At 42.0% G+C, this 24,621-nt stretch overlaps 1 protein-coding gene across 2 annotated transcripts; it reads right to left on the reverse strand.

Annotated features, from left to right (window-relative positions):
- Positions 1–7,234: 7,234 nt before the first annotated feature.
- On the reverse strand, positions 7,235–15,440 carry LOC131216862 (protein NUCLEAR FUSION DEFECTIVE 4-like). Of its 2 annotated transcripts, none has more exons than XM_058211458.1 (4): positions 15,022–15,440; positions 9,955–10,862; positions 8,512–9,020; positions 7,235–7,683 (listed from the first exon to the last, which is right to left on the reverse strand). In XM_058211458.1, exons 1-3 carry the CDS (start codon positions 15,340–15,342, stop codon positions 8,534–8,536), a joined length of 1,716 nt encoding a protein of 571 aa, XP_058067441.1. In that variant the 5' UTR covers positions 15,343–15,440; the 3' UTR covers positions 7,235–7,683; positions 8,512–8,533. The 2 variants fall into 2 exon arrangements, with proteins under 2 accessions (XP_058067441.1, XP_058067442.1); XM_058211459.1 differs by having other exon boundaries at positions 8,493–9,020.
- Positions 15,441–24,621: the final 9,181 nt, after the last annotated feature.

Below are 24,621 nucleotides of genomic sequence, written 5' to 3' on the forward strand. Positions count from 1 at the left end.
TATACGCTATGATCGCTAAACCGTAAATGGTACGATGAAACGTGGCTCTTGGCCCTTAACTATGCAGCACCAAATATGAGTCATTAACTATGTAACGTGTGAAGTGGTTGTAGTATAAGACTTATCATAATTGGTGTAGCCATGTATTCATGGCCTATGAGCAAGGCCCATTGAGATATATTTTGGCCCATATGATGAGGCTCATTGTGATGTATTTGAGGCCCATGTGTAGGGCCCACCTATTGTGTATTTGAAGCCCATGGGTTGTGAAGCCTGATGTGGTGTATTCCTGGCCCATGTGTCGAGGCCCATAGCGATGTGTAAGGCCCATATGATACGGCCTAATGTGATGTATATGCGGCCCACGAGTGAGGCCCAATGCGATGAATGTGCGGCCTTTGCGAAAGACCCAAAGCAATGTATATGAGGACCAATGTGATGTGTGATTTTGTCATGATGTATGTATTGATGTTTATGTGGGTCACTCCTTGGGAGTAATGTTGGTTAAATGTCCATATTGTGACCTTCCTTTAGGCCTTGTTAGGCCCATTCTCACCGATTCCAATTGATGATGCCGATTACGAGTACATGATAGCATAACATCATGATACATGCCCATACGCATCATCTGCATGTTCGTTATGAGATGTGGTTGATCATTGTATATGTCATTGAGCATGTTACTATGAGACTCCCTGATAGGCGGGGGTTATCTCACATGAGTGCACGGTATGCGCAGGATTGATGCATGACTGGATTGTATGACTCATGCATCTTGCATTGTGTGCCCTAGCGATATCAGGGCTGTAGCCTCCACAGGCATATTGTGGATGGCTAGATGGGATACCGAAAATATTTGGTTCTAGCATACGGGTGCCATAGATGTCCCTAGGTGAAAATCTCTAAACCTCAGAGGCCAGGAGACGCCTCAACGTCGAGACCGAGTGGATACATGAGCGCCCGAGTGCCGAATACCAGGAGGCCGCATCTCCCACTGTGTCGTGCTCGGTTGGGAGGGGGTGTGGCCTTACCCGCCCGAGGGTAGGGGGCATTATTAGGCTGAGTTTGACCAGCTCGTAAATGTGTCTGCTATTGACGTGCCGGATAGGTATTGGCAGACTATTGGTCAGGCGGATAGTGAGGTTTCTTACGCTCACTTGGACTGTGCTGCTGGGAGAGAGACAGTGCCATTTGAAGTGTACTAAACCCCGGTGATGATCCCAGAGATGAACTGTACTGATATGTGGACTTATTGAGCAGGAGTTGCATACTCATTCATTCATTCATTCATTATTCACACGGGCGGGTGGTGCACAACTATTTATTGTGTGTACCTTCGCAATGGCCAGGATTTCGGTTGGGGCGCGCGACTAACCTGAGATCAGGAGTTTACCACATTGAGTCTGACTATCCAAATTAGGTATGGGACTATTTTGGATAGAAGTCCCTTGTGATAGACCCCATAGTCTGCGATACTACGTACTACCATCCCGACCTCACTCCAGCATAGTCATTTCATTCGCACCACATATTGCATTGCATCCTCGACATCTGATATTTGGCTCTTTATAACTCCTCATTTACATGCTGATTTATATTGCGTACTCTGATATTGTATGACTCATGGACTTGTCAGTATTTCCGATATTGTATAATTATGGCATGACAATATGATGATGATGATGTGATTACGGATGCATGTAATATGCTTATGGCTATGGTATGATTTCCTTGTAGCATATTTATCTTGCCTGCATGTAGGACACACTGCACACACGTGTGTACTCACTAGGCTTTTTGCCTAAGCCTCCTATTTCTCATTTTTTTTTTCAGGGTTCGAGTAGCTTGGAAGACTTAGCTTTCTTGATGCATTGCATCTATTCTTCGATTTGGGCAATGTTGACGTTACGTATCTTTTGTAAAGCATTATACTTATAACCATCGGAACTTATGATGGAGAGTGTTGCTTGGTAGTTTGATCATGGATCTTCATGCTCAAGTATTACTATGTATATAAAAAAAAAAATCCAGTCAAAAATCTTCCTTGTGGTGCGCTGAACTCGAGACTTGGTGTATGGAAGTCGAGTGCCGAATTCGGGGCATCACGGAAGCTGTCCGTCCCCGGGTTTGGGGCGTGACAGGGTACTTGCTTACAATACTAATAGCCTGTGAAATAATCGATCTAATCCAGACCCTGACATACACTGCTAACCGCATTCGAATAAGGCTCATGAGATATCCTGCTTTTCCTCATCTGTTTTGGGATATGTCCTGAGAAAAATTTGAGGAGAGACGCGTAGGGAATGCTCTCTCGATTTACCTGGTCCATCACATCCTTAATTAATACCTACACATAAGGTATTCTTCCTGTGATTACCAAAGCCTACTCCTCTTTCAGTCTCAACGCCAAGAACCATCTTTGCAGCCCCCCGATCCTTCATCCTGAATGTCCCACTTAACCAAGTCTTCAGTATATTGATTTCAAACATGTCATACTTGGCGATCAACATGTCATCAATTCCTAACTCACCATGAAGGAATCAAACCACTGCCTAGGCGATATGTCGAACCACGACCTCCTGCAAAGTCTTTTCTCAGCCCCTTTAACTTCGAACCGCTCTGGTTGCTTTATGTAGATCTGCTCTTCTAATTTTCCTTACAAAACTGTAGACTCCACATCTATCCTTCCAGCTCAAGATCATATTTGCCAACCAATGCCAATCACAGATCTAATAGACACCTGTTATACCGTCGGCACGAATATCTCTGAGAAACTGATCCCTTCTCTCTGAGCATAACCCTTCACTACTAACCTCGCTCTATATCTATGTTGTATTCTCCTGAAGATCCACCAGCATCTAACCGTTCTCCGGCCCACTAGAAGCTCCACCTACTCCCATATGTGGGTCTGGTACAAAGAATCCATCACATCGCCCATAGTCACCTTTCACTTCTCAGCACCAGGCTCATCTAGAGCTATTTGAATAGAAGATGAATCCCCTGTGATATTGGAGTCGTTCATGTACCTCACCGATATCCTGCGATCATGCCGTATGATTCTTCTCATAGGTGGCTGCTCCACCTGCTCTGTATCCATGTCCGCACGTCTCAGCCTTCCTGCCCTGTCTGCTCGTGTCATGCCCAACATGCTACACAAGTGCAGAGGTGGAATCCACTACATCCACGGCAGTTCCACCTGTTGAAGTGCTCCCGATCAACCTGTACAAGTTACCGAGTCATTGCACTTTCATGATTACCCGTGCCTCCTTAGATACTTTAAGAGCACCATCAATACATGTGTACTTGCATCTTTTTGCCTCAAGCACACCAAGAGAAATCAGATTCTACTTCAAATCAGGAACGTGCCGAACATCAGTCAAGGTACGCTCCACCCCATCAAATAGCTTGATGTGCACCGTACCAATAGTCACAACATTACAGGCAAAGCCATTGCCCATAAACACCTGTCCACCATCGCACTCCCTGTAGCTGGCGAACCAACTCCGATAAGGAGTCATGTGAAAAGATGCCCCTGTGTCTAGCATCCACTCGTCCTTATGATCAATGTATGGCCGCCTGATAGTAGACACAGACAAAACATCACCATCACATCTAATCGATCCATCTGATGTGGCAGCGTTGGCCTCCCTGTACAAAGCCTCAGAATCTTCTCTCTTCGATTTAGAATTTTCACAATCCTTCTTCACATGTCCTTCCTTCCCACAATTCCAGCACTTTATCTTTCCTTTGCCCCTACCCTTGGATTTGGATCTAGAACCTGAAGAACCCGTACCTTGTTCAGAATTCCTACCCATTGTAAACAGTGCATCAGAAGATGTCCCTATGTCACTGTTTAGCTTTCTCATAGCCTTCCCTTGAAGGACTGAGATAACGACATCGACACTTAGGGTTTTATTCGTGCTGCACATAGTGTCATTGAATGACTCATACGACGCCGGAAGAGAATTTAGCAACATTGATGCTTGTTCTTCATCTTTTATCACTTCCTCCATATCTAGCAATTTGGAAACCAATTTATTAAAGTTGCTGATGTGAGCCTCCAGATCTCCACCCTCTGCCATCTTGAAGTTATACCAATGCCGCTTTAAATTTAGGCGATTTTCAGAGGATTTCTTCGCATAAACATCCTCTAACTTCACCCATAACTTAGCCGCAGTTTTCTCCCTCATGATGTTGTAGAGAACCTCATCCATGAAACATAAACGGATCGATAATAAAGCCTTCTTATCAAGAGTATTCCAATCATCATCAGTCATAGTAGACTTCCACTCCTCAAGAGCACCATCTTCGCCTTGCTTGATTAAGGAATTAATCATCTTGATCTTCCATAACTTAAAATTATTTTTCCCTGAGTATTTCTCAATATCATACCTAGTACTTGCCATTATTACTAATCCTGTAGATTCAGATTTGTGCCCCAACGATTGTTCTGATACCACTTGTTGGGATTTTAGCCTACGGAATCACACAGATCTAGATCTAGGATAGCAATACAATGATACTAAGCACATACACAAGAGAACACACAGATTTAACGTGGAAAACCTTTACGGGAAAAAAACCACGACACAAAGCGATAAAATTCCACTATGAAAGCATCAATTACAAAAAGAGAGAACTTACCCGATTCGAACAACCTCGAATCTCACCCTTGCTACACCCTTTGATAGCCCTAAAACCCTCTAGAATACCTTTAGGAATTCTTAGAATACTTTAGAATAGCCCTAGGAACCCCTATTTAGAGTTTAGGAAACTCCACTTACGCACTTAGTCCGGAAAAGTCTGGAAACCGCTTCAAATTTCCGTAGTCCACATAAGATTGGGATTCGAATCTGTGTAACCTCGACTGGTTGAGTCATCCCCTCGACCAGTCAAGTGTCCCGGACACCCAAATAAATAGCACGCTGGACTTTGAGTTGAGTGGTGTTCGACCGGTCGAGTAGACCCTCGACCAGTCGAGCCAACCTCTCAACCGATCGAGTAGCCCTAAGTATTGAAGACTTTTAAAAGTCTGACAACATTTGTCACCCTATGTTAGGCCAAGGGCTCAAAAATCAAGGGCTTGAAAATCATCTACATCTATGATTCAAGTGGACCACATGATTGGAAATAGTGTACAGGCAATGCTCACCCTCCAAATTATTTCCATTAGTGTGGCCCAATTTAATCATGGATAGGTATGATTTTTGGGCCACATGCCTAACTTTTTGTGTCAAATATAATGGTTGGAGTGGATTTTATAATTTATTATGATGGACCTAATAAAAATCAAGAGTGGATATCTCTCCCCCAACTGTTTTCATTGGTGTGGCCCAACAAAATCACACGCTCTGGGCCTAATATGAGAATAAATATCTAATGGTTGGAGTGAATCTTACCTAAATATCATGGTGAGCCCCAAGCAATGTCCCATACAATTCATTTTTCCCTAAATAATCTCTTCCCGGATGAACTACAACTTACCCACCACTGTCTACGTGAAATCTGCCTTTGACCATTAGATGGGCAATGCCAGTTTAGGCCTAGAGCCCAAACATGAGACTGCCTTGTAAGATGTGGGCCACACCAAACAAATCATTTGGGAGAGAGACGTTCACCCTTGATCATCCTTGATTTTTACAAGGATAGTTGTGGTGATTTCTTGAAACCACTCCAACCATTAGATGTCACACCAAAATTTAGGCCTAGGGCCTAGAAATCAAACCTATCCGTAATTCAGATGGGCCATACCAAGGCAAACAGTTTGGAGGGCAATCATTGCCGTATATATTGTTTCCAATCATGCGATTCACCTAAATCACACCTAAATCACTGATAGGGGGCGATGTTCAGGCCCCTGGCCTAACATGAAGTGATGGACCCAGTGGTTGAGTAGATTTTACATAAACATTACAATGGGCCCCACCCAAGCAGCCTATCTAATTACTGGAACACCCAACCAACCAACACTTAAAAGAAATGTAAGGAAGGTAGCTTTTTGGAAAAAGAAAATTGAAAAAGACACCAGAATGTAAATTCCTAATCAATTAGGTAGCTTCCTTGCAAAAATCCTTTAAAAAATACCATGAAGAAAGAAACTTCAGTTCATAAGCCCTCTGCTAAAAAAGTAGAGTTAAAGAAAATAAATATCTATATATGATAGATATGTGTATAATATTGGGGCCATTTGGATGGGAGTAAATGGAGGTAAATGGGATGAATGGGGAGTAAATAGAAGTAAGTGATATTTGAGGTGTGTTTGGATAGGAGTAAATGCACAAGGATAAAATGAAATAGGAGTAAATGGGGTTGTAAATGAAATCTTCTCATGGAGGCTTTGGAAGTAAATGTGGGTGAAATGCCTTTTTGAGCTCTCTTGAAGAGTTATATGAGTAAACAAGGCCGCTGCACACATGTCCGCCATACACATGATACATTGATGATACTCCGAAACAATCTAATTATCGGTTACATCACTAAAAAAAAACACCAATAGAATGATTCAAACTATCCAAAGGTTGCCCACCTAAATGGACGGTTAAAAAACATTAGCAAGTTGCTTGTCTGTGATCCTTACGATTGTGGCCCACCCGAGGCTAGAAAATTTCCTCATTTTTGACATGTACGTATTTCAATGAGCTTATTACAATCATTCTATTAAGTATCACATATGTACACTAATCTAGTATATTAAATCCATTTGGTATATTACATTTGTTCCTGTGAATGTATTAAATTATTCCAATGCATTCTAATACCTCCTATTTACTGCCATCCAAAAAGAATATTTCGATTTCAAAAGCATTTCATTCTCTCTCATTCAAACACAATTGAGTAAGCCATTCACTCTCTTGATTTAAATAAGATCAACATCTACTTCTAATAGAACACAAAATTTCAATGTGCATACTAGTAATGCACATGAGAGGTGCCAACGGCCGGACAGTATGAGGCCCAAGGCCCCATCTTAACATGAGCCTGTGTATGAGGCCCAATTCCAAGCCTGAAGATCTATGAACAGGTCTAGCCCCAGACGCGGTGGAACATTGTTGTCTAGACACATGACCGACAATAGACCCGGCCACAGACCAAGCAAAATCAAAATGTTGAATAGGCCCACTAAAACATTTTGGAATTCGGGGCCCTCGCCTAGAAGGATGACCCAGAAGCAATCCGGAAAGTGGCCAATTTTCACAAATCCCAAGAAAATAAGAAATTCAACTAGAAAAAAAATAAAATCCAAATCTCTTGCGGTCACTACCTTAAGCAGCAATGATCTCAAACGTCACTAGAAATCAAAGCAATTTGAAGGGACCAAAACGCGATATATGTATTACTAAAGCATCATAACTATATTTTCCAAATTTGACAGAGATGTTACATCTAGGTACCTGCTTTAGCTTGTGACTAACCTCCTTCGATCTGAAAACATATAACAAAAGCTCCAATCAATGTTGTATCATCAATGCGTGATGCGGTATGGAAAGTTGAATACTTCGAAGATCAAGGGAGGTTACTGTCTCTGCCAAATTTGATCCAACTCCAATGCTGTATATCCTTTGCACTATCATCTGCTAGCTTCGATCTAACTCCGACGCTGTATATCCTTCGCACTATAACGGATGTGTGTGAAAATGCGATGGACCCAAGAAGCTTCTTTATTGACTGAAGAATAACCACCACCTAAGAAGCCCAACATTCATAAAATCAAACTGCAAGCTCCAAGACTCCCACATATGAATTTACATAAAATAGGTGTAAACCATAATAAATAGCTGAGCTTTGCTAATCCCACATGAGGTTACAAGTCCGCTAACGCACACGCCACCACATATGTACCAGCATGGCAGACAGGTGCCCAAGAATCGGGTCAGTCCACTCGCCAGGTGGACCACAATTAACTGAATAATTGCTTGTTTGTGAAAAAATCGCCCGAAGTTTTCTAACCCTAGTTATAATATCAAGGCACATGAGTAGACCACCTTATATTTTATCAGTACATGAGTACACGGTGAGGCCCACATGATGAACGGCTTGGATATTTAACACGTGCTGCCATGCTGGCATATTTGGTAGTGTGTCCATTAGCTGACTTGTAAATGCATGTGGTCTTAGAAAAGCTCATAGTGAAATAGTGAAATAGCCCAAATAGTTACGAGGAACTGTACTCCTGATAACTTAGTTCGGCTGGCTTCTATTCCTACTTCAAGATCGATGATTTTGATGATACTCATGTACAACTCTACGTGCGGCTAGCACTTGGAATCGACACCCAAGCCATTCATTAGGTGGGTCCCACCATGTCGATAACCTAGCCCAAGATCAGGCTGGGAAACTCATTAGGCAGACCATCTCTATGCAGGATAAGACTGCACCTGATGAGTTGGTCAGCCTGAATTTCAGGCCAGATCATCTAGACTGCAGGATCCACATTACGCATAGATCAGATGTCCAACTCACAAGTGGCTGCACGGAGAGACAAGTGCATGTACCTAAGCTGCAAATCCTAACCTCCAAAACAACATGGACCTCATCAACAGCGCGGACTTTGAGGCAACCGAAACGAACTGCCGGAGTAGAGCATTTGATACACTGGTCTTATTCTCGCTGTCAGAATTATGCTCAATACAGAGCCCAAACCACAGACCCCGGCTAGAACAAGGAATGTGAGCCTAAAGCAATTGGGTCCAATGCACGAAGTACTCGAACCAAGTGTGAGACCTCCATTCTGCCTCTCCACTTCCTGATCATAAATGTAGCCTGCTAGCACACCCGAGAACAGCAGTGCTCCAAGCGGATTGCCTATTGACATGAAATTGTAAATTATACCAAAGTGCTTCAACCCGAAAAGTTCAGAGGCGGTTGGCACCATGGCAGAGAATTGGACACCATAGCAAATGCCGAGCAATGCAGTTGCAATGTAAAGGGTGCCATTAAGAAATGAAGCGAATAGAAGGTATACGACAATCATTATTATTTGTGTGTACGTCATCCAAATTGTCCGAGGAATATTCTTCGACCTGCAATATACATCATATGCTATGATATAACCAAGAAAAAAAAAAGGACATGCTTTGTGGCTTAGGGGCAGGCTGTAGTGGTACTGATACCACACTAAGTTATTGTGGTACCAGGCAGATGTGGGCCCCAGTGATGTATTCAAGAAATCCAACCTGTCCATAAGATGTGTCACCTCATAAAGCCTCTAGAGACCAAAAAACAGCCCAACCCAAATCTCGGATAGGCCACAGCACAGGGAACATATTGAGATGGAACGCCCACAGTTGATTAGTGTGGGGTCCACCTGTTGTGTGTATATAATCAAGGTAGTTCCAACCTGTAATCCAGTCTGGCTGAAGGGTTAGGCCAAAATTCAGGCTGTTTTGTGAATCAGGTGGACCCCTGTGAAATTCAAGAGTGGGCTATTTGCTGCAACTGACTTGGTTACAGATTGGCTTAGTTTTTGGTCCTAAGTTTTTTGAGGTGACGCATCTGATAGAGGGGTTGGGGCATGTGAATGCATCAAGTAGGCGCACATCTGCCTGGTACCACTGTCAGCTAACAGTGGCACCAGGTCCCATTGGAGTGCGCCTTATGATAGGAAGATGGGAAAAGTGCTGGCTATTGCATCCATTGGATTTTGAATCATACCATCCACATTGTAGCAACATGTGAGTTGGTTTGGTCATCTTGCAGGCCTCACCATGTTTGTGGTGTGGCTTAAAAGTGGGCTGGTACTGTCAGTAGACGGGCCACATGTATGTGAAAATGGATGGTTTTAAAAAATGACCATTGGACCACGTTTGTCACATGCATGTGACCCATCTAAGATGACGTGTTTTGGGGCCACAACACGTACATGGTGTAGCACTCCTGAATAGCATGGATTGCACACATATTACCATTGTATGGGTTGCACATAGCTATAGCAAGGATAAGGGAAGTTGTATTAACCTGACAAAGTATTCAGAAACCACACCCCCGCCAAGACGTCCGACAAAATTGCAAAAGCTGAAGAGAGACAAGAGCACAGTTGTGTCATTAATGCCTTCCGCGATTCCAATCTGGGCCAAGTTATTGAGAACAGTAACACCAGATCCGACCCCAAGAAAGTAGACCAGAAACAGGAGCCAGAAATCAGCCTTGATGAAAGCTTCAAAGAATTCAAAATCCTCCCCCCTCTTGGGTCTCCTCTTTTTCTTGACTGCACCCTCTCCTTCGGCTAGAAGCATGCTCACATCCGAAGCATCATCACCTTCCTGAAAATTTCCAAGATTTGGCGTTGACGAAGATGGATTTAGCAACGGCTCTGATTTGTCTGAATCGAGCTCGCCGGAAATCAGATGTTCTGCAGAAGTTGACTGGCTAAGTGCGCCTGTCTTTTTGCGGTTCAATGGGTATAGTGTCATCTTTAATGGTATTGCAAGTGGGGCCAGGAGCAAGAGAACCATTATACAAAAGAAAATGTAGGAAATAGTAGTACTCAAACCGAGAACATCATCAAGTATTGTAGTTGTGAGAAGATAGATGCCGAGAAAAATGCTGGCACCTTGGATGAATAGAAAATAAACATTGTCAGCCGAGTCTTCTTCTAAAACTGGGGTGCAAGGCCTAACAAAATACATCATCGCCAGACATAGGGCAGGAATCCCGAGGGCGAGAAATAGCAAAAGCTTAGAGGAGGAATTTTTAAGAACTCCAGAATAAATTTCTGTAAGCACAGCAGCACTGAGCCCAACATAGCCCTTAAGAATGCCAGCAACAGTGCCCCTACTTAGAGGGAAGTTCCTCATGTTAGTCACAAGCACACCCGTTCCGAGCCATGCACTGCTATTAGTAGCGATGCAGAGTGCAATCCATAACTGCCAAATCATAATAGCAACACATGTTAGACACCACAATGTTAATTGAATGGGCTTGACTACTATGTGCATCTCGCTGTTTCTCAAAATGGACGGGACATGATCATGGTATATGGAGCATATCCTTAAAATTACAATGGTAGGACAATTCTAAGTATACGACGATATGATTGTTGACTACCAAATGCAGGCTTAAAAAGAAAACAATCAGCGGTCAAAGACAACAGCTGATGCCAGATGGTTACGATTACTCGATAAGTGATACTTTTGGGTTATGTGCCATCCACAATCGGGTAGTTGGATGGTATGGATTGATATCTATGTATGTCAAGGTGTGCAGTGGATGAGTCACCACCTTTACAAAATGGTTCAAAATATGCATTGTCTAGCAGAAACTGAAATACTAAGATCGAGCAAAAAATGGTTGCAATTAGGGCTGTCAACAGCTCATGTAAGGGTGGCAATGGTTTGGGTTGAGCATGAATCTGACCCATTTACTAAATGGGTGAAGAATTCTAGCCCGATTCTGACTCCCGAAGCCCATTGCCCTATGGCCCAAGACAACACACTTAAAATTCATCAAGCCCAAGCCCACACAACCCAACCCACTTAATTTTCGGGCTCTACCGTCCAACACAACCCAACTCAGGTTTTAGAATGGAATATGGGATTAAGGGCATGCATAACCCGACCCAATTGGCTGTTGCATACATGTGTGCATGCATACCAAAATCATACATCATATGTAAGTATCTATGCTTATCTTCATTGTTATGTTTCGGGTCCTTTGGGTTGGATTGAACAAACAACTGGCCCATCCCACCAATAACCTATATCATCAGGTCAGGTAGGGTTCAATCCAATCTCAATCCATTTACTTAAACAGACCACATTTTTAGCCTGATCCCAACCCACTGCCCATTTAGTTTGGCCCGAGCCTGCCCTAGAAGTGCATTGGGCCAGCTGACCGATGGGCCACCCTGAAACGTTGCCACACCTAAGCAAAGGCTTGGGCTGGATACTCGTGTACCATATCAGACCTGTAAGGGAATCAGGTTTGGGACCTATACGGTTTGTATACGGGTATCATATATGGGACGTGGATTGCATTCCAATGTCTCATCATGTCTAATGTCAACCACAAATTAGGATTTGGAATCAGGGACAGACACGAGTTCGAGTCTGATTCCAATCCAGCCCCCACAAGCAAGCCGTTTTTTTTTTTTTTTTTTCTGGTTTTTATATAGTATATATAATTAAATAAAAGATAAAACTAACATAATTTACCTTTGGGTAGCCAACCAGCACCCACGTTGATAGCCGACCAGAACTATTTCTAATAGGACCGAGCCTGACCCTATTATTAATCAAAACTATAATCTGGATCTATATCCAATTAAATTGGGGAGGATACTTCAGTTATCAACAGATCTGGGGTTACCCATTAACAGCCCTAGTTGATATTTACACATTCTTATGCAAGATTACCATGAGATGAGGGCAAACATCTAATTTTTATTGTTATAACAACTATACAAAATAAAGACATCCTTGACTAAATATGTAGAAATTTCAAATAGGTGATTATGAGACTGTACAAGTAGTGACATATGGATTGATGATATAGGCTGATGATTCAATGGCCATATCATCTCCCACATTGGAAGATCCTTGTCATCCAATTTGGCCTATAATTTCTGGGATCATATGGGCCATTGATTTTTTTTTTTCTTAACAGTGTTTGCATCTGAGGCCATTGATGTAAGGATTAGGATTGTCCCATCAAGGAGATTTTTAAGCCCATCACATCAATCGTTTGGATCAGTCAACAATGAAGTCCACTTACTGAAGGACTGAAGACACTACGGATATCCCGGAGCTGAGGATCATATAATTCATCCAGACTTATTGACATGTTTTACCAAGGATCATCACCTCAGCATCAATTACTATGAATCATACTCGTCCATCCTCAGATTGCCCGGAAGCACGAAGGGCGTTTGTTTCGCCAATTACCTAATGTAAAGAAAAAGCGTGACCATTGTGATTTTACCACAGCAAAACCAAACATGGGAATTGTCAGTCAAATGAAAATGTATTCATGAGACAAGTAAATGGAGCACTTTTTTCATGGCATAACTATGAAAATCTCGAATCCAAACAATAACATTAGTATTTTATTTTATTTTTTATGATGATTTGACATTAAAGTAATGTAGAAATGACATCATTATGATTTTACCGCCGATAAACCAAACACGGGAATTGGTGATCAAGTATAGATGTTGTCAGGAGACGGGTAAAGTAATTTGTAATCATTGCACATTTCCCTTACATTACCGTGGTACTTGGTGAAACAAACAGGCCCTAAAACTGTATTTTATAATACATGAAAACATGTATTCAATCACTGATTAAAATGGCCAGCATAAGCATATCCGAGTATTATTCCATTAAGGTCTAGGGAGTTAAATTCAAGTCTTAGAATGATTTCAAACATTAGAAAATCTTCAGTACACAAGAAGGTTCCATGATGTTTTCTTTTGGTAACTTCTCAAATCATATGAGATTCCTACCAAGCTAAAACAAGAATTGCAGTAGTGACTATGCAACTAAAGAGTAGCCACCATACAGATAAGAATCCATAAGCTTAATATGTTATTGTTGTCTTATGTACAGATACAGAAAACGATAAGTTGCCTTGTCTTTGTCCATTATGCATTTGGATGTACCTAAATTGCAAGTAGTTCAAATGTATTGACAGAATGGATGGCCATCCATATTGTTATGCATTCCGGGTGGTTGCAAATACAAAGACGGAAGAGGGTGGATGATGTTCTTCTGACATTTCCACCCGGAATTAACACGTGAGAACCACTAATATTGCTTTGGGGTAGGAATGTGAGGGTAACAGCACCTGCAATAAAGTGTTTCTGATTCTCACATAGCCCCAAAAACAAAATGGAATGAATTACAATCTGTTCTGCAAAAGAATACATATAACTTGCAATTTGGGGTGCATCCAAACCTAGTCTAAGCAAATACGAATAAGAAGATTTATACAGAAAGATTCAATTACAGCTTAAAAAAAAAAACATTCCATGGTTGATGTCTGTTTACAGAATAAGTAGTTTCAATTAACAAAGCTAAAACATGCCGATTGTAATTTCCTTGCTAAGCATCCATGATGAGGGTCTGGGCTCCAAATTGCAATTCCATTACATCGGGTTGCTATTAAAAGAAACTCGACTTCTACTCAAGCATTTTGCCTCAAACAACTTCTATGAATCATCATTAGTTTTTCTAATTTCCTCATTGGTAAGGGTGCGTTTGGTTGCACCAAATATCATTAAATTTCATGATATTTTGCATCAAATTAGACTGATTAATCATGAAATATCATGATATTTTGTGCAACCAAATGCACCTTAAACTAAAGCCTTAAAGGTGAAGAAGGATATAATTTACCAATGTAATCATGTCACATTGATGGTATTTAACGCATCCACTGATGTCAAACTGTATTAAGGTTCCAGACCGTTTGAATGGTGGATAGCCAATGTGGATTGAGCATGGCTAAAAATGTCAAGGATCATTCAATCATATCCATCTAATCCATGAATATTTTCCTATTGAATATGTACCATTAACAATTTCTCATTTCAACTGATGGCCATTAACCAATCAGACAGGATCATTGCATCAGTATGATTCTTGAGCTACATCCAATCCATAGTAAGGTCCACAATGTAGACAGTCAGGATGGAACTACATGCATGCATGGTGGATATTTCAAACTGAGTGAGACCCCAGTAATCAGCAAGATTAAATAAATAACTCCCAATGAAATAAAAATAAGAAAACTTACATTTTGCAGAAAACCCACAAAACCCAAAATTCAAAAAGAAAAAAGAAAAACCAACCAAACCAAATTTACTAGAACACAATCTAATTCAATTCAGCTGGACATCCAAACACATCCTACACAAATCATTCAGAAAAAAAAAAATCCAACCATTACCAAATCTCAATCCAAAAATAAAAAATAAAAAAATCCTATTACCAAAATCAAATAAAAACATATCCTACCGATGAAATCCACAAATGGGTAGTAAGAAAACTCAACAAGAAGAAAAGGAAAACCAATGAAAACACTCACCACCCAGTAAGGCAAGGACACCATCTGGCTGACAGAAAGCCACAAAAGGCCATACCCGAAGAAGCATGCGATTGTTCCGATTGACAAGATGGCCCATGGCGGGAAGCTGTTGCATGCGGTCCCCGGAAGTAGGCCGATGTTCTCGCCGATGTCATTAGCGACGCCGAGCATGGTCAGCTGCTGCTGGTTGAAGCCCAGAACAGATTTCAGAGAGTGAGAGTACAGAGGGAAGGTGTAGGCATTTCCAGCTGCTATTTGGACCCAAACAGCAGCTGCAAGGCCCACCCATGGTGGCCTACTCCCTGATTTTAAAACTGGCATCAAAATGCAAAATTTTCAAAACAGTCTCTCAGCTTTTCTTCTCTTGCTTTTCCTCTTCCTCTCCTTCTCTGTTTTGCTTTTTTATGCTGTTGTTGAATTGGGCTTGTCTGGGGAAGTTTGTATTTCATGGGAAGGCTTTGGTACTCTGACAGAGTGTCCTAGATGATACACAGGCACTGAGACCCACACACACACACACACACACACACACACACATGTATATTCAACACTCTTATTTCCAGCAAACACTTATATATTCAACACTCTTATTTCCAGCAAACAAGTGTCCATGAATTAGGATTATTCAACCAACTTCTTCTTGGTTACGTTACAGTAGGTTCCACAATTTATGTGGATTTATTTGAGTAAGTGTTTTCCAGATGTACTACCTATGAATGCTACAGTATCAAGCAACATAATCTACCCTACTTTAGTATCAAATAGTGCGGCCTCCTTAAATGCATCACCGTATATTACATGTTTAGATACACGATGTAAAATCATAATAATAACGTTTTTGCATTCAATTACTGTTGTGTAATTCATAATCCAAACAAACTCTGAAATATTATATATATAATTTTTAACCATTTGAGTTTTGGCTCTTTTGCTTTGAAAATGGATGGTCTTCCTATTCAAGACTTGTTTGGGAGCTTATAAATGAGGTAAATGGAAAATTGAATTGGAGGTGGATGAATTAAGAGTAAATGAATTACTCAGTTGTGTTTAAATGAGAGTAAATGAAATGCATTTGAAGTTTAAATATTACATTTGGTATGAGCAAATGGGAGCAATTAAAATGCATTAGAATCTTTCAATATATGCGCAAGAACATATGTAATATTTCAAATCAGTGTAGATATATGATATTTGATAAAATGATTATAATAATCCTATTGTAATATATACTTAACTAAAAATGGAAAAATATTCAAGCCTCAGGGAACCATAGATGTAAGGATCACAAATAAACAACTTGTCATTATTTTCTAACCATTCATTTAGCTGGCCAACCTTTGGATAATTTGGATCATTCTAATGTAGAGCGGGTCGTGGACAGTTTCATGGCCAAGACGGATCAGAAAAGGCCCGGTCGACGACAGAAGTGATCCGGACCATCGTACCTTAAATCGGGCGTATCTCGCAATCCGGAATGAGTTATCTGACGTAAAATATGATTTTGGGGTAGAACGAGCTACTTTAGCCAACCAACCCTACTACGCTAGGTTACGCAGCCCGAAATTGCGAAAAACCCCTTGATCAATGGCCGTTTCCTTATTTTAATTTCGTTTTTACTATAAATAGTAAGTTTTAGTTTGATTAGAACTCCTCATCTGTCGGGCTTTAGGAGTTGCGCCCAATCTGAAAAGAGCTTAGAATAATTAGGAGAACGGTTTGGTGAAGCCAAATAGGACACTTACTATTTTTGGCCGAAAACCTTGTGCACTAGTAGACATCACAACCGTCTATAAATAGTAAGTTTATTATTTATAGTAAGTCGCGGATTCTAGGGGTTTGAGCTGTAGTTTGATTCTGATTTCTTTCTCATTGCTTGTTACCCTTATTTAAAGGGTTGTGAACTCGTTTTTAATAATTCATCAATCAATTTTGAATTTATTTCCATTTTCTGCTTTCTTTCCTCTTGGATTCGAGAAGTCTCTGTGAGGAGTCCAGAGAAGTTTCGTGGATTCGGAATAGTTATCCTCTTGAGGAAGATGGTGCTCGACCTCACGTCCTCCCCTACGTCAGTTTGGTATCAAAGCGAGGTTTCTCCTCAGATTGATGGCTTCTAACGACGGGTCGGGTAACAATCCCATGGGCGATGATCCAGGGAATTCACCTTTAATGACGGTAGCTTTCGAAGTAGCGCAACGAGAGAATTAGCAAGCCATGCAAGGGCTGCAGGCTTCCATCGACCGCATAACGAATCTCTTGGCGGAAAACTTAAGGCAACTCCGTGTTCCTGGTGGCAATCCTCTACCCCCAATTAATCGCCCTGATCGCAGGATAGTACCAGCAGTGCATCCAAGGGTCATTCCTAAGGAAGGGGGCTCCAGTGAGGAGAAAATCGACGACATAATCTTCCAACACCCCAGACATGGCGGCGATTGAGTAGATCGAACGGATCGAGAATTCAAGATGAGGGTTGATATTTCTAACTTCAATGGCCAACTACACATTGAGAATTTCCTCGATTGGCTTTCTGAAGTTGAGCGATTTTTTGACTATATGGACATCCCTGAAGTAAAGAAAGTCAAGCTTGTGGCCTATAAGTTGAAAGGAGGAGCTTCAGCTTGGTGGGAACAACTGCAACTCGCGCGAACCAGGCAGACGAAAGCACCAATCCTCACCTGGCAGCGGATAAATCAACTACTATGTGCCCGATTTCTCTCTAGCGATTACGATCAGGTATTATTACAACAATACTAAAATTGTCGACAGGGTAGTTGGTCGGTGAGAGAATACGCAGAAGAATTTTACCGCCTGGCCGCGCGTAACGATTTGGTCGAGACTGAGTCGTAGCAAGTCACCCGATTCAACGGTGGATTGCGTATGGCTATCCAGGATCGGGTCTAGATGCAATCCGTCTAGACGATGAATGATGCGATCAAGTTGGCTACTCGGGAAGAAGCGCAACTTGAACGTCCTAACACACGGACCTATCCTACTGCAAGGATCCCCGTGGCAGGTATGCCTCAGGGAACTGCATAGCCTAATGGGAAGGAGCTCGTAGGAGCACGCACTCAACCTCCTACGTTTGAGAACTGAGATCAGGGAAGCGGGCAAGCTAGACCCTAAAGGGGCGTATCAACTGTTGCTGGTCCAAGTAGAATCCCGAACCCCTAACCTCGGCTAAGGCCCGATAACTGCTATCGTTGTGGCCAACCGGACAACCTATTAAATACTTGTCCCCAGCGAAAAGTGGCAAACCTCGCCATCAATGATGGTAGTGCTGATAACGCTTACGAAGATCCAAATATTGAAAAACATGAGCATTCCACCGAGGACGAGGCAAATGATTCAGGTTAGATTCAGCAAGATCACGGCGAGTCGCTCGTCGTGAGGCGACTATTATATACGCCAAGAAAAGAAGTGCATCCACAACGGCATAACATCTTCCGCACTAGGTGTACGGTGAATCGAAAGGTTTGTAACATGATCATTGACAGTGGGAACAGCGAGAACATCGTCTCCAAGGTCATGGTGGAAAAATTGCAATTGAAAACGGAGCGTCATCCCTCTCCATATACAATCAGTTGGATCAAAAAGGTCAGCGAAACAAAGGTAACTGAACGGTGCACCATATCCTTTTCAATTGGCAAACATTATAAGTATGAAGTAGTATGCGATGTGGTTGACATGGAAGCATGTCACATATTACTCGGTCGGCCTGGCAATCTGACCATGACGCCACTCATAAAGGGCGAGATAATATATATATCTTCGTCAAGGACGGCTCAAAGACCATATTGGCCCCTATGGATCCAGAGGGACCACCTGAAACTTCTAAAGTGGAGGGTCATTTTCTCTTAACCATACGGGACTTCGTGGAAGAATCAAAGAAAATAGGACAGACTTATGCATTAATTGTAAAAGGGAAAGAACTTGAGCCTACTAACATCCCTGAAAGACTAAGGCCCTTGCTACATGAATTCAAAGAAATTTGGCCCGATGACCTTCCTGATGGGTTACCCCCCATGCGGGATATCCAACACCATATCGACTTTGTCCTTAAGTCCAGTTTATCTAATCGTCCCCATTATCGAATGAGTCCGAATGAGTGCGAGATTCTGCAGGGACAAGTAGAGGAGTTGATCCGTAAGAGTCTTATTCGAGAGAGCATGAGTCCATGTGCTGTACCAGCTCTATTAACTCCAAAGAAAGATGGGAGTTGGCACATGTGTGTCGACAGCCGAGTCATCAATAAAATCACCATAAAATACAGGTTTCCTATACCACGGTTGGACGATATGCTAGACATGTTAGAAGGTGCAAAAATATTCTCTAAATTGGACCTAAGGAGCGGCTACCATCAGATTCAAATATGGTTGGGTGATGAGTGAAAAACGGTCTTTAAGACCAAGGAAGGATTATATGAATGGATGGTCATGCCCTTCGGTCTTTTGAATGCGCCTAGCACATTTATGAGATTGATGAACCAAGTTCTGAAACCTTTCATTGGGCAGTTCGTTGTGGTTTACTTTGATGATATTTTGATATACAGTCAAGACGAAACCACCCATATGGAACACCTCAAGAAGGTCCTTCAAGTGCTCATTAAAAATAAACTGTACCTCAATTTAAAAAAGTGTAGCTTCATGACTAATAGCATATTATTCCTGGATTTTATCGTCACATCCACGGGCATTCAGGTGGTTGAGGAAAAGGTGAAGGCAATCAGAGAATGACTGGTTCCTACAAATATTCACGAAGTGCGAAATTTTCATGGGCTGGCGACATTTTATCGTCGGTTCGTGAAAAATGTCAGTACTATTATGTCACCAATCACAGATTGCATGAAGAAAGGGTAGTTTCAGTGGACTGACGAAGCCGACAGGAGCTTTGCCGAAATCAAGCGCAGATTATCCACGACCCCGATTCTTGTACTTCCCAACTTCGACAAACTGTTTGAAGTCGAATATGATGCCTCATATGTCGGAATTGGGGGAGTTTTGTTTCAAGAAGGTAGACCGGTAGCCTTCTATAGCGAGAAACTTAGCGATGCATGTAAGAAGTGGTCTACATATGAGATCGATTTATACGCGGTGGTCCAGGCACTGCGGCACTAGCGACATTATTTAATTCAAAGGGAATTCATACTTTACACGGACCATCAAGCTCTCAAATTCATTAATAGTCAAGCTAACATGAACCGTGTGCATGCTAGGTGGATCTCGTTTTTGCAGGAATTCACGTTCGTACTAAAACATAAGTCAGGACAACAAAACAAAGTAGCTGATGAACTGAGTTGTCGTGCAACTTTGTTAGTCACTATGAGTAATGAGGTTGTCGGGTTTGAGCGCCTCAAAGACATATATACCGATGACGACGACTTTAAGGACGCATGGGTTAGATGCCAAGAAGGTCACCCCGGCGACTTACATATGCAAGACGGGTTCCTTTTCAAGGAAAATCGACTGTGCATCCCAAACAGTTCGCTAAGGGAACAAATAATCCAAGAGCTACATGGAGGTGGCCTCAGTGGACACCTTAGGCGAGACAAGACGCGAGCTCTTGTGGAAGAACGGTATTACTGGCCGCAATTGGTACGTGATGTGGGAAAGGCAGTCCAACGTTGTTATATTTGTCAGACCTCTAAGGGGCAATCTCATAATACGGGCCTTTACACTTTGTTACATGTGCCTGACAGCCTTTGGGAGGATTTATCTATGGACTTCGTGCTTGGTCTCCCACGAACACAACGCGGCATGGATTCAGTGTTCGTGGTAATAGATCGTTTCTCCAAGATGACGCACTTTATTCCATACAAGAAGACTCTCGATGGAACACACGTGGCGAATCTATTCTTCAGAGAAATTGTGCGGCTACACGGGGTTCTCAAGACTATTACTTCTGACCGTGACACGAAGTTCATAAGCCACTTTTGGCGGACTTTGTGGACTCGATTCGATACACGACTTCAGTTTAGCAGCGCTTACCACCCATAGACTGACGGTCAAACTGAGGTTGTAAATTGCACATTGGGAAACCTCCTTCGATGTATTTCAGGAGAAAAATCGAAGCAGTGGGATTTGGCCAAATGGAGTTTGCATTCAATAACATGGTGAACCGCTCGACAGGGAAATCTCCGTTCCAGGTTATTTATGGACGAGTACCTCGGCACACACTAGACTTGGTCCCTCTGTTCACTCCCCAAGTATAGGGTTGTGATGTAGTAATAAACTCGGTAAGACCGAGGTCGAATCTCAAGGGACTGAAACCTGTACGTAATCTGAAACTCACTAGAACTAGAACTAGATCAAGATGAGATCTAAATCGAATGATTTTGAGGAATAATAGTGAAATACTAATCTAAAACTTAATGAATTCAAAGGAGGGAAACTAGGGATTCAGAGGATCCACTTGTAAAGATCAGGGAGATCTTATGCCTGCATCAAAAACTCAACTGAACTTAGAGTCCATCTTCATTCAGTTGAAAGGTGTAACCATGAAAATTAAACTGAACTTCCTTTGATATAGTTTTCAAGAGATGAAAGGTATATGAATTAGAATGGATTCCATCACCAAACCATGCCCAGGAGACAAAGTAAACAACAGAATTAAACTAATTACCAACCAATCAATCAATGTATGAAGGTTAGGAAAGGTACCGTCATCCGACCATGCCCAAGGGACGATGGTGAACAACAGGGCTTCCTGACGTCATAAACACAAAAAGGGAATGAACATGCTCAAAGCTATCGTAGATCCATTGTAATTTTAGTCACAACAGACCATTAAAAACTTAAAAAAATATTCCCTTAATAATCAAACTAATATCAAATTCAGTTCATAAATTAAAATTAAATTAAAGGCATAAAATAGAGTCTCCCATCTCACTACAAGCTTCACCTCTTAGTCCTAGCTAAGAGGTTCAACAAATCATAATCATGCTAAAGCCAGAAAAATAATAAAAGGAAGAAGGAACCGAAGATGAGAAGGCGGAAAAGAAGGATGCCGGCCCATGCTCCACTGCTTGCCTCCACGGCTGCCCCCAAACACTCTCTCTCATTTCCTCTTTTTATAAAAACTGTAGTCAGTCCATTGGAGTTATGGAACCTACTCAATTTACATAGCTCCATGCATAGAAGATCCGGACGCATACCTTATTTTTGCGTATCAAGAGAACGCTGAAAAATCCTTCGTTTGGCCTGAGTTTGGGAGGCTAACCGTCCAGATTCATCAAAACTGACTTCTTGGCTGCGCTTATGGATACCTGTTTCAACCTGTGAACGGTCTGGATCATGGATTCAGACGTCCCCTTGATCACAGAATGGCCCCACAGCGCCGGTTTTCACGGACGCGGGTAAGCTTACGCACGAGGGCTGTGCTGAGCTCTCGGTGGGCCCTAAGATGATGTTTTCAATGAAATCCACCCCGTCCATTGAATTTCTAGCGAAAAATAGGTCAGGAATGTCTGGTTTTAGATTGTTGTTGACGCGGTCCACTGATGTTTTTCTTCCGCCGTCCATCGTGCTTTTGAACGGTGATCTGCCTTTATTTATGTGAATGAACTAAAAGGAAACCTAGATGTGGATTAGACTTGCCCTATGAATGCAATGAACGGTCTGGATCGTTCGTTTGAATGATTAATGGGGCCCACTAAGCAAAACCGACGGACATCGTTCGTCCGCTGTTTCCTTTCGCAGGAAGGAGACGGGTCTTCTTCCTTTGACCGGTTGTCCCAGTCCGCTGCACGTCGAGTGCACTTGTGCATTGTGCATTGGCACTGCCAGTGGGGTCCACTCATGATGTTTTTAGGAAATCTGTTCCGTCCATTTGTTTTAGAACCTCATTTAAGGGGTTGATATTAAAACTGAAGTATATCCAGATCTCATGCGGGCCCCAAATCATGATTTTAGGTGCTGAATTGTCTCTCAGGCCACTTCCACAAGGATCCAATGGGTCAAATTTTATGTGTACGGTTAAATTATGGTCATCAGGCCATGTATGAAGTTTTGAGCTGAACAGATGCTGAGAACCTTATGATCTTGCATTTTGGCTAACTTTCCGGCCACTTGAGCTTTAGTTTCTCAATTTTCTCGGATCTCTAGCATGTAAATTCGTCGATCTTGTTCCCCTGGAGTCCGTCCCATGCTCTGGTGAATTTTCTGCATTAAATCTTAGCTTTTAGCACCTGTTTCAATCCAAGCTCTTAAAGACACCCTGCATCACAAACACGATTAAATTGGGCCGTTAAACAGTATCATGCTCATAAAATCCGGTAATAACTGGAGTCTATATGTAATATTTGACCCTCAACACCCTCTGCCTAAGCTCCCAGGCATGAGCATTGCAGTGGAACATATGGCTGATAAGATCATGGGCATTCATGCGGAGGTACAAACTAAGCTACATGCCTTGAACAAAAAGTACAAGGAGCAAGCAGACAAGCATCGGCAACAAAAAGTGTTCGAGGTGGGCGACCAAGTAATGGTCCATCTGCACATAGAACGATTTTCGACCGGAACGTACAACAACTTGAAGAATAAAAAGATTGGACCGGTACCAATCATCCGAAAGATCAATGACAACGCTTATGTTGTTGATCTTCCAGATGACATGGCAATCTCACGGACTTTCAACGTCGCGGACCTGATCGAGTATCATGAACCAGCGCAGGATGAGAACTCGAGGACGAGTTCTTTTGAAGTGGAAGGGACTGATGTAGAGCGGGTCGCAGACAGTTTCACGGCCAAGATGGATCAGAAAAGGCCCGGTCGACGACAGAAGTGATCCGGACCATCAGACCTTAGATCGAGCATATCTCGCAATCCGGAATGAGTTATCTAACGTAAAATATATGATTTTGGGGTAGAACGAGCTACTTTAGCCAACCAACCCTGCTATGCTGGGTTGCGCAGCCCGGAATTGTGAAAAATCCCTTGATCGATGGTCGTTTCCCTATTTTAATTCCATTTTTACTATAAATAGTAAGTTTTAGTTTGATTATAACTCTTCATCCGTCGGGCTTTAGGAGTTGCACCCAACGTGAAAAGAGCTTAGAATAATTAGGAGAACGGTTTGGTGAAGCCAAATAGGACACTTACTATTTTTGGCCGAAAACCTTGCGCACTAGTAGACATCACGACCGTCTATAAATAGTAAGTTTACTATTTATAGTAAGTCGCGGATTCTAGGAGTTTGAGTTGTAGTTTAATTCTGATTTCTTTCCCATTGCTTGGTACCCTTATTTAAATGGTTGTGAACTCGTTTTTAATAATTCATCAATCAATTTCGAATTTATTAGAATTTATTTCTATTTTCTGCTTTCTTTCCTCGTGGATTCAAGAAGTCTCTGTGAGGAGTCTAGAGAAGTTCCGTGGATTCGGAATAGTTATCCTCTTGAGGAAGACGGTGCTCGACCTCACATCCTCCCCTGCGTCACATTCTATTTTGTGATTTTAGTGTTGTAATCTATAATTGCATTGTTTCAAAGTATCATTAACATGTCATCTATTTGGTGGACATGTGTGGCAATAGCTTTGTTTACACCCGTGACTCTCCAAAGAAACTCAAAAAGACATTTCACCTTGTTTACTTACAAATCTCTCATTT

This window comes from Magnolia sinica, chromosome 10 (assembly GCF_029962835.1).
Source record: "Magnolia sinica isolate HGM2019 chromosome 10, MsV1, whole genome shotgun sequence".
In the NCBI taxonomy this organism is placed as follows: Eukaryota; Viridiplantae; Streptophyta; class Magnoliopsida; order Magnoliales; family Magnoliaceae; genus Magnolia; species Magnolia sinica.